General features: G+C 36.4%; 1 protein-coding gene across 1 annotated transcript in view; it reads left to right on the top strand.

Annotated features, from left to right (window-relative positions):
• Nucleotides 1–11,987, top strand: part of LOC136830105 (uncharacterized) — a 375,313-nt gene that overhangs the window by 95,375 nt on the left and 267,951 nt on the right. The window contains 10 exon segments of the mRNA XM_067089297.1: nucleotides 23–175; nucleotides 693–830; nucleotides 1,627–1,764; nucleotides 2,812–3,021; nucleotides 3,893–4,094; nucleotides 4,563–4,780; nucleotides 5,699–5,839; nucleotides 6,095–6,259; nucleotides 6,712–6,897; nucleotides 8,872–9,009. Coding sequence (XP_066945398.1) covers nucleotides 23–175; nucleotides 693–830; nucleotides 1,627–1,764; nucleotides 2,812–3,021; nucleotides 3,893–4,094; nucleotides 4,563–4,780; nucleotides 5,699–5,839; nucleotides 6,095–6,259; nucleotides 6,712–6,897; nucleotides 8,872–9,009 — 1,689 coding nt within the window.

The raw sequence follows: 11,987 nt of genomic DNA, 5'->3' as shown, positions 1-11,987 counted from the left end.
CTCTCTCTCTCTCTCATCACAGCCTTGTACGAGCCCGACTCTGGAAGCTGCGACGGGAGACATGTTTAGCGAGATCGAGATGGAATACACCGAACTCACGACCTGGCTTTCTCACACGTCCAACTGGCTGGACACTCTTCACGATCCGGCCACCCACGGCAATATCAATTACGAGGTGGGTCGTTTTTGAAATATGTTGCTGTTTTTATTATTAGTTGCGAGGTTGGGTATGGGGGTCTTGAAATCTGTATTCGTTTACCATTATCGGTTACGAGGTGGGTGTGTGTTAAAGTTTTGGGATCTATAGTTATTTGTTCTCTTTTGCTAAAAAAAGATGGGTGTTTTTGGGTGGGCGTTGCAGTGGAAATTTAGTAGAATTAATTGTTGAAGTGCCTGTCATTAAATGAAATTAGTTTTTAAGCATTAAATTCATTCTGTCAAATTTTGTTTTATACCATTGATGAGCATTATTTTTGTTAGTGCTTAATAATATATATTTATAAATACGTTAAACTTATAAATCCAGTAATATCAGTCTACATTAAAATAAACGTTTTTTCCGTCCTAAAAACTTAAAAACCTGCTTTGTAATGTCTATAAATATTCTTCCTGTAACGCAACTATAGGAAAATAAAATGTTCTTTAAGAGGTGAGGACCTAAAAGTGTTCTTTTTTTTTTATTTTATTAACAGCGATTCAGGGCTTTGAAATCCGAAGCAGATGAGAAGAAGGTCATTTACGAGAAGCTGAAGAACTTGGTCGGATCTCAGTCATCCATGATTTCAATCACGGCAGATTCTTGGACGCAGATCACTGCATCTTGGAATAAGGTAATGCACAGAGACACACACACACACACTTTATATATATGTATATATATATATATATATATATATATATATATATATATATATATATATATATAATTAAAGACAAAATCCACAAAGGAAAGAGAAACAATGGAGTGCTGCAAGGCCTTTCGACTTATAGTCCTTTATTTAGCAGACTCGAAAGGCCTTGCACAGACACACACACTATATATATATATGTATATATATAAATCAAGACAAAATCCACGAAGGAAAGAGAAACATTGTTTCTCTTTCCTTCGTGGATTTTGTCTTGATTTATTTATTCATAACGTTCCATACTTTCATGATTCAGTTATACATGTGTGTATACAGTATACATATTTAAAACTTACAAGCTAAATACGATGCATGTAGTGGTAATGATTGCACTACCTGGCCAAAGCCCAGGTATACATGCAGCAGTTATAGCTTGTTTATTTTCATGTTTTTGTTTCTTATAATGTGTTCTGATTTTTTTTTTATTAATTTGTTATCTCACCTCTTTCATTTTCAGTCTTTTTCCTTCCAAATATGTATCGTCTAATATATATATATATATATATATATATATATATATATATATATATATATATATATATATATATATATATATATATATATATATATATATATATATATATATATATATATATATATATTAAAAAGTAAACTTTGCACAATTCATTGCACTTGTATCAGTAGAGCATACTTACGAAGCCAGAGATCATTTCCATACCCACCACCATCTCTAATAACGACTCTGTGGCATCGACAGGTATCACAGCAACTATCTCACTGGACGTGGCTGCTGGATGCTGCGCTACCTGGATCCTTGGGTCCCATCGGCGAGTGGCTGAGTAGGGCCGAGGCCATGCTGGGCACGGAGGACAAGCTTCACGGCAAGCACGAAGAGGTACGTAAGGTTTGGGAGTTTTTTTTTTTTGTATTTAGTCTTCTGTGTCTTATACATCTTTTTTTATTTTTTTATTTTTATGTGCTTCTTGGTCACTTATTTTTTTTTTTTTCACTCCTGTCTTTTTCGTTTTTAAAATGTTTTCCGTCTTTTTCATTGCAGAATTTTTTTATTCTTTTTTTTCAAGCTACTTTGGCTTTTATATTGTGTTTTTATGCTTCTTTGTTTTTACATTTATTTTTTTACTCCTGTCTTTTACGATTTTAAAACTTCTTTTGTCTTTGTCATTGCATTATTTTTATCACTGGTGTCTTTTACATTAAGGCTTTACGATTTTTTAGTCTATTAAATTTTTTTTTAACTTGTCTTTTACATTTGCAAAACTATATTTTAAAAAAATTGTTTTTTTTATAAATATGGAATTGGTGATATTTAGATCATTTATTTAAGTACAAAACTGAAATTAGATTATGAAAATTTTGAAGTTACACCGGTGGTTTTTAAAATTTCTTTATATTTTATCTATAACATAGATTTTTTTTTACAGTTCTCAGATAAGTAGAAGAGTTTATATACCGTTAAATTAGACAGTATCTACTCAATTTTTTTGTCCATAGAGTAATCTGATTGTTGTTTGATCCAAACTGGATCTTTATACATTTTATTGCCCACCCCTAAAATACATATCGTAATACATTCACCTCACAAATTGGAACTTTAAATACATTCACTTCCGAAGTTAGAACTTTAAATACATTCATCTCCCAAAATGGAACTTGTACATCTTATGACCCCTCTCGCAAAATCCCAGATCGAAATACATTCACCTCACAAATTGGAACTTTTGGAACTTGAAGACATTCACTTCATTCACTTCCGAAGTTGGAACTTTAAATACATTCACCTCCAAAATTGCAACTTCTACATCTTATGACCCCTCTTCCAAAAATACATTCTCCTCCCAAACTGGAACTGCAAATACATTGACCTCCCAAATGGTAACTTGATAATCTTATACCCACTCCTCCTCTTCCTCCAAAACCCCAGATCGCCAACTTGCTGAGCAGGAAGATCGAGGAGCACAAGGCCTTCTTCGCGGAGCTGCCTTCCATCATCGCGACCTTCGAGTCTGTGAAGACGTCTCCTGACGCGACGGCCATCCCTCCGCAGCAGCTGGAGTACATGGAGCTGAGGCTGAAGACCATCGCTCCAAGAGCCGCCCAGAGAAAGATCAAGCTCAAGTACCTGGAGCATAGGGTAAGTTGCCTGTCCTTATAAGGAGCACCTGACCTTAATTAACAGACTCTGTTAAATAACGAAGGTTTTGCATTTTGAGGACTTTGTAGATAACGTGCAGATAACAGCAATTCCAAATAGGTCTCGAACCTAACTAATGTGTGATAATTTCCACCTACCATTCGACTAAAGAGATTTATCTAAAAATGTATCACAGCTTAAATGGTGGCATAACAAAAATAATCAGTATAGAACCCTGTCAAGTTGAGGTCCGTAAATTGAGAAAACATTATCTGAGAATCATGACAGCTGAAGAATATATGAAAATTCTTTTACGTCTTAGAAGATTAATTGTTATTCATTACATTACATGAGAACCATTAGATTTCACGCGCCATGCTTTAGGTGAGTCTTGTGAAGATTGATGGTAACCGTTAACTGGGAATTGTAAGACTTGAACATTATCAGCCTTTCCATAAGTATTATGGAGACTAATGATTATCCATCACTCGAGAACCATTCTGCCCTTAAATGGAAAACTGCAGTATCTGTAAAATTTTCTAAATTGAGATTTGCTACCTATTGTGCTCGTGAAACATAAAATACACAAGTTACTGCAGTTTCAGAATGATTCTTCAATGCTTTTCACGAGTATTTAGTGAGTCCCATTTGCAGTATCTGCAAAATCAGTAGTAAGGCAAGGGAAAACTGCAGTATCTACAATTTTTCCCAGTTCTGTATTTTTGCAGACACTGCAGTCTTCCATTTTAGGGCAGCATTGCACAAATGGCACTAGTCTTCCCACATCGCAGGAATATAAGCCTCAGCAAAACCCCAAGAACCGTTGATTTCATAACATCATCTCTTCATCTCTCTCTCCCCCGTTCTCCAGTACTGCTTGATTGCGTTCCTCATCCTGGTGGAGGCGAAGCTGAAGACCTGGGCGGTGAAATACGGCAACGAACAGGAGGTCCAGCAGATCCTGAGCGAGTACCGCTCCTTCGTGGGCACCAGGAACATCTTCCAGGAGTTCGATCGCGCCTTCATGGAGATGCAGCAGGTGTCAGAGGCCTACAAGAAGGACTCGAATTTGAGTGAGTAGTGGTGCTGTGATTTTTGGGGGCTGTGACAGAGGTTCCTGTGTCGTTGCAGGTGTTTATATAGAGCAAAAGAATTTGTATTTTGGGATGGTCATTCCGTGTGGCTGGATTTGTAATGGTTTAACATATTACACCTCATTCATAGTTTTAAACCTTTTTTGTTTGTTTGTGCCGTTGAAAGCAGAAATTGATTTTTAAAATCTGGAGGGATCAGGCATTGAAATACTCTATTAGTATATTGAAAGTCTGTTTTGTTATTCTTTTGGGTGATGCAGATTACCTAGATATACTGATTTGTTCATTTTCAGTGTAATACGAGGAACATTCCAGTGACATTTACTTCATGGTAAATTGTAATTCATGACACTTTTAAACACAAAATATTTATTGATGTATTGAGATCAATGTAGCTTATTTTTGTTTTTAATTATCTTCTATCATAATAATTTTTTTTAATAACAGGCAAAGCTGAGAGCGAGGGCATCGCCAAGTTCCTTCTGGAAATGAATGATCGCTGGAAGAACATCTCCGTCGAACTGAGATGCATCCAGTCCCTCCTGGAAGAAGTCATCACTTACTGGAAGAAGTTCATTGACCTGACTCAGCAGTTCGAAGCTTGGGTCGACCAGTCCTTCACGATGATTAACCTCCCAGAGGAGGAGAAGATGGAGTTCTTCCAGGTGAGTATCCTGATTGATTTTAAAGTTCGTGTTTATATGTTGAAAGTCCAATGTTTTCCAAAGATTGAATTTATTAGGGATGTCAGATGTTATTGTTAGCTTGAATTTGGTCTTAACTCGAGCAACCATTAGGTAGTAATCATCATTTCTATGCGTGAAGGATGGGCAAGCTCACAGGATTTGGACAATTTAATTTATTGCTGTGGAATAACATATTTTTTTAAAGCGAGAGCTTGTTTAAAATGATAATTTGCAGAAACGGTTATATATGATATGACTAAATAAAGATGCTCAGTAAAATAAACATGTACATTGCATAAAAACGTACAGAACCTTGCTCTCGTTTGAAAAATAAACTTAGCTGAATGTTATTACAGAGGAGGAACAAGGGCAGCAAAATACATTGACTAGAAATAAAACAAAGGAATAGTCTTTAAAGAAGAAACAATATTGAGTAAGGACTGTGTGGACAAAAGTAACAAATGTATGATTAAGGGTGCATCCACACCAAAGGAAAACATGCCTTAAACATGTCGGTAACTTATAGCACAAACATCACAAACAGGCTGAACACAAATTAACGACATACTGTATTGGGGGTTCTAACCAGTGCTTCATACCATTATCCAGCATTGGCCATGGATTAGTTCTCCACTTCCAGTCATTGACTTTTCAACCTGTTTGTAATATGTATGCAATAAGTTGCAGACTTGTGTTTATGACATATTTTGTAACGTATGCGATAAGTTGCCGAAATGTGTTTACGACATATTTTATTGGAGATTGTTTGAAGAAAGCTTTACATCAGTGCCGTCAGTCAGTGCCTAAAGGGAAGCTGTTCCATTGACATGTTTTTGACAAAACCTTTGGGATGATCCAGCTGTCGTACATCAAATCCTACATGATATCCTATTCCAGGACCTCGGAGAATGGAAGACGAAACACGAGAATCTGAACGAGACTGGAAACTTCCTGGCAGCCACCTGCAAGCTGGAAGTTGCCCAGGAAATCCGCGAGAAACTTGCCATCGTAAATAACAAATGGGAAGACCTGTTCCAGGTAAAATAACACATTCTCGTTAATGTGGATATAAGTCAGTTGTAGTTTAAAATGGACAGACTCAGTCTACACATTGTCTCTGACACTGTTTAGCCTTGTTTTCTCTTCATTTGACATGCTTTTGGTTCTTAAATATGATTTTCTTTAATAGTCCCAAAACTTATTTTTTGTCTTTCTTCACTGAGGACTGTTCTTTATCTCTCCAAAACCCTGAAATTTATTCCTCTTTATAAACAGCAAGACTGGCTGTCACAGTGTGTACCATGCTAACATTTGAGTTCAGATGCTTTGCGTACCAAGAACGACTACCGATCCGGACAGGACAAGCTGGAACTTTGGCTCGAGAACGCCGATGTCATCCTCAACACCAAGAATGTGTGTTCGGTTGAGTGTGTCAAAGAGTATGGCGAGCAACTCAAGGTTTGTGGCTAAACAGATTGTTTTTGGAGCTATTTACACTCCACATTTAAGACATCCTGAAATTAAAATGCATGTTTGCAATACCAAGAAGCTTGTGACTTTGTCAGACTTATACCAGTACCATACCGGTACCGTTCTTGTGAATTTGTCACGATACACATACCATGGTGGTACAGGTCTTGTGAATTTGTTACACATACTAGTGCTACACTGGTACAGGTATTGCAATTTCTCACACTGGGACTAGTGCCTTACTGTTACAGGTCTTGTGAATTTACATCACACTGATACTATAGTACCATGTCTTCGACCCTCTTGTTTTAAACCTACAATTTCAGCCACAAACACAAAAGATATTTTGCCATCAATGTACAGTATATTTGAATCCACTCCATTTGGCACAATTTCCAGAACTTACTACTGCATCCTTAACGCCCCTTTTTTTCCGACAGAAACTGAACAGCGAGATCGAGGAGATGGAGATGCTCTTCAAGAGCGTCTCCAAATCCTTCCAGACCCTCGTGCAGGACCTGGCGCCCGACGAGATCGAGAGGATGATGTGGTCGCTGAAACAAGAGAAGGAAGAGTTGGTCAGACTCAGAGCAGTCATCCCACAGAAGATGCATCTCTCCACGCAGGTAAGGAAGAGCCATCGTGAGCCGTTATTTCCAGGAATCATTTCTAGGACATAAAGTTCTCTACTCATGTGAGGGTGGTAAACTTTTTTTTATATATCTCCTTGAGTTTTCTGATCTTTCATAAAGAACTTCCATGGTGATAATACTCTTACCTTTGCATAAAAGTCTGGAATATAAGCTGTGTGAGTTTATGATATTTGACTTATTAAGTTTGTAAAATTTAAAGGGAACACTGACGTAGTACTTATTGTCGTAGGATGCTTTACAGTAGTGACATTTAATCCTTGCTTTCTTCTTTTTGTCCTTCTATTATGCCATTTAATTTTTAAATAGAATTTCTCCGAAAACTTCCCACGACTATCGGATGACACCATTACCTGTATGTCAGGGTGCTCATACAGTACTCAGTATCATATGACTTGACAGCCTACTCATGAACATTACAAGTTAAAGATAGACTTGACTAAAGTCCTACATCAGCTGAAAAATAAAACATTACAAGTTAAAAAGACATCAATTTAGTTAAGACAGGACTTACTTCAACTAAGTTGCTCCGCCACCAATTTTAATAGTTAAGACAGGATACATCTGATTAGCTTGATCAAATACATCAGTTAAGACAGGACTTACGTCTGATAAGCTAGCAAAATAAAACAGCCATCTTCAATAGTTAAGACAGGACTTACATCTGATAAGCTTGCAGTTGTTCAAATAAAACAGCCATCAGTTTAATAGTTAAGACAGGACTTACATCTGATAAGCTAGCAGTTGTTCAAATAAAACAGCCATCAGTTTAATAGTTAAGACAGGACTTACATCTGATAAGCTTGCAATCGCTCAAATAGAGCAGCCATCAATTTAGGAGTTAAGACAGGACTTACTTCTGATAAGCTAGCAGTTGTTCAAATAAAACAGCCATCAGTTTAATAGTTAAGACAGGACTTACAAAGCTTGCAGTTGCTCAAATAAAACAGACATCAATTTAAAAGTTAAGACAGGACTTACTTCTGATAAGCTAGCAGTTGTTCAAATAAAACAGCCATCAGTTTAATAGTTAAGACAGGACTTACATCTGATAAGCTTGCAGTCGCTCAAATAGAGCAGCATCAATTTAAGAGTTAAGACAGGACTTACTTCTGATAAGCTAGCAGTTGTTCAAATAAAACAGCCATCAGTTTAATAGTTAAGACAGACTTACATCAAGTTTCAAATAGAGCAGCCATCAATTTAGGAGTTAAAACAGGACTTACATCTGATAAGCTTGCAGTCGCTCAAATAGAGCAGCCATCAATTTAGGAGTTAAGACAGGACTTACTTCTGATAAGCTAGCAGTTGTTCAAATAAAACAGCCATCAGTTTAATAGTTAAGACAGGACTTACATCTGATAATAGCAGTTGTTCAAATAAAACAGCCATCAGTTTAATAGTTAAGACAGGACTTACATCTGATAAGCTTGCAGTCGCTCAAATAGAGCAGCCATCAATTTAGGAGTTAAGACAGGACTTACTTCTGATAAGCTAGCAGTTGTTCAAATAAAACAGCCATCAGTTTAATAGTTAAGACAGGACTTACATCTGATAAGCTAGCAGTTGTTCAAATAAAACAGCCATCAGTTTAATAGTTAAGACAGGACTTACATCTGAATGCAGTTAGAGCAGCCATCAATTTAGGAGTTAAGACAGGACTTACTTCTGATAAGCTAGCAGTTGTTCAAATAAAACAGCCATCAGTTTAATAGTTAAGACAGGACTTACATCTGTTAAGCTTGCAGTTGCTCAAACAGAGCAGCCATCAATTTAGGAGTTAAGGCAGGGACTTCTGATAAGCTAGCAGTTGCTCAAATAAAAACCATCAATTTAACACTTTAGCCAGGACTTACATCTGATAAGCTAGCAGTTTCCCAATCAGCTTACGGTAGCTAACTCCTTGGCATGAGCTATAATTCACTCATAACAATACCCGGCTCTTCCCAGATCGTCATGCAGCTTGAAGCCGTCGAGGCAGGCATCGTCGAGATCAACCAGTGGCTCGACGAAGCGGAATCGCTCCTGGAGTCCTTCACCGTCCACGGTACCAACGAATTCATTCAGAGCCAACTCGAGAAACAGAAGGTAAGAAGGCTTCTCCTGTGTACTGACGCTGGAAGCCACACCTCCTCTAAGCCTATAGCCATTTAATCTTGATCCCAGTTGTGCAGAGCGGAGTACAGAAGACTCCACAGAGATACAGGATGGAGTTGGAGTGCTTGCTGATTCCATCCTTTTGCGAAGGCCTAGCTTCTTGGTGGCAGAGTAACAAACTTATTTATCTACTGAGAAGTTTTCATTAACAACATTTTTAAAACAAGTGATTTTGTTTGCAGTTTAAACTTCGTGTTGCATTGCCTGCACAAAATGCAATAATAAACCATTGTGTGAATTGGTGTCCTGTTTTTGACGGTTTTCAGATTCAGAAACGTCTGTTGCAGTTCATCAATTTTTATTTACTTAGAGATGAAAATGTTCCTTGGCAGATAAATGACTTTGAGCTTTGCCACTGACTTTTATGTCACGCTTATTATCACCTTCGAGAAAGGTTGGCCTTTGTTATATATACGTTTGTATATGCATACACTTTATATGTATGTTGTGTGTGTATCAACACACATGGATTGCCCTGAATTATCCTCCACAAGTAACTGGATTTTTTTCAATTTTTCTTAAATATTATTTGCTTTAATTTGCTGTATTATTTTTTTGGTAGCTTTAGTTGCTTTATACACAACATCGTGAAACAAAAACACTCGATATATTATTATTATTATTATTATTATTATTATTATTATTATTATTATTATTATTATTATTATTATTATTATTATTATTATTATTATTATTTGGTAAAACGAGACCACTGAGTCCAGAAAGATACGTGCGGAAATGAGATCTGAAAACTGGAGTAATGCAATGTTCAAGAAGTTGGACAGCTAAGTTGGAAGAGACCAGAGGGAATTGGATGAAAAGTTAAGGGGAAGAATGGTATGCTTATGTGCCCAAGAAGGACCCCAAAAAAAAAAAAAAAAAAAAAGAGAATATAAAATTGTTCAGGAACTGGGAAAGTACTATATATTTCAGCTAAGACAGTAAGGTCTAATTTTTATATCAACACGAAGGCATACTTGTCTTCACAATAAGTAAATCGTTTTGTGGGTGTTTCATATTAAGTATTTTATAACATTTTTTAGTGATTTACGTCATAATGATAATCATAATCAATTTTTAAAAAACGAGAGATGAAAACTGATCAATAAAGGTGTTAATGATTCACGAAATCAGCAGTATAAAACGGTCTTTTGAGTTGTGTACCCTATTTTTTGTTCGCTTCACAATTATTTCTTTTGTGCTTCGTTGTTACCACCAACAACTTTATACCACGTTATATTGAGTTGCTTGTCAACTGATGTAGTTAGGGAAGGCCTGAGAGACAAACAATCGTCAGAGGACGGTGTGTTTGACCGAGCCAGGTGGAGCAAAGTTGTCAGAAACATCGACCCCACATAGAAGTGGGAAAAGATGCAGAGAAAGAACATATTGAGTTGCTTGATTTTCGCTGTTTGAGTTATTTGCTCCCCAGATGTTTGCAGGTACTATTATTCCCCAAGATGTACAGTATACTAATTATTGTTTTGGCTTTTTACAAATAAAATTGTTCTGGAGAGGTTAAGTATATGTTCTCTGACCTGTTCTGACAGTAACTCCAGTGCTAATCAGACTGAAAGCTTCTTTATGAAATATCAGCTAAAAGCTGATATTTTAATTGTTTTTACTACCGGTCAATAACAATAACTTACAGAAGAAGGGACTACCCTTTACTCCAAAGCTTTTCAAACCAAGAGTTTACATGTGCTGGAAATAATTCAGTTCACTGATAGCATAAACCAATTCTGGGCAGACCTTGACTTCTAGACTTGCACGTCGACATGATGATAATGTAGGTGCAATCAAACAAAGACTCAGAGATGGTTAGGTTCGTTCTTTTTGAGTTAGCTACCTTGCTTCAAAATCTGCTCATCCTCAAATTTAGATTTATCTCTCACAGAATCCATGTTGCTTTAAGAGAGTAACCTGACGTTTGAGTCTCAAGTCAAGTTTTGCACATTGGTAGTCACATTTTACCCAGGGATTGAATTCAATCCCCCCTTTGTCAGTTACATGAGAAGGATTTAATCCCAATAAATCATTGTGATTACAGAGTGATAAATACAGTACATACATGTTACAATAGACATTTTATGCATGGAGAATTTCCAAAGATATTAGATAGTTTGCAAACTGCGTCATGGGACCAATTTTGTTTTAGTGTTTTTTTTTTTTTTAGAATGGTATCCTGGAATTTTTTTCCCTTTTTTGAATGGTACCCTTTAAATGTTAGTCTGATATCCACCCAAACTGTATATCGAGGAGAATGCCCTTAGAATCTTTGTTAAAACCCCTTTTCTCATTTTATGTTGTTCAGTGCATTCCCTCAGTCTTTTTTTTTATCCACATCCTATTTTTTTAATTGAATAGAATTTTTTTGGGAATGATGATGGAAAGTGCACTAAATATGGTAAGTGAACTTAATTTTTTACGAGTCAGTGATAAGTATTTAGATTCGGTTGTCACTGAAAATTAATCTTTTAGGAAAAGTAACTCTTAAGAAGTTATAGATTGTACGAGATTCTTCTTGTTCTATCAATATTTGCATTTGATAATCCTTGAAATAGATGTTTGTAACTTTTACAGTTCACAATTCACACACAGCAACAATTCTTTTAATTCAGTTTTAAGTATTTGTAATGGAAAAGTTGCACACGGCCATCTGAAGAACAATCTTTTGCATCTGCTACTTACATTAATACGCCAGATGGAAGCATTGCAGAAAACTATTTCAAGAATTGTGCAACAGTTGTCAACTGAAATTTGTTTTGGGAAAGTTGCAACAGAGCTATTTGAAGCATCTCCTTATACAACAGTGGCTAATTCATGTTTATTAACGAACTGCAAAAGTTGCAAAGAGCTATCTCAGAAACGATCTCGACCGGAAGAATACCCAAACATGAATGGTTTTA

Source organism: Macrobrachium rosenbergii, chromosome 46 (genome assembly GCF_040412425.1).
Source record: "Macrobrachium rosenbergii isolate ZJJX-2024 chromosome 46, ASM4041242v1, whole genome shotgun sequence".
Classification (NCBI taxonomy): Eukaryota; Metazoa; Arthropoda; class Malacostraca; order Decapoda; family Palaemonidae; genus Macrobrachium; species Macrobrachium rosenbergii.
The sequence above is the reverse complement of the archived record's forward strand: the minus strand, read 5'-3'. Positions and strand labels throughout refer to the sequence as shown.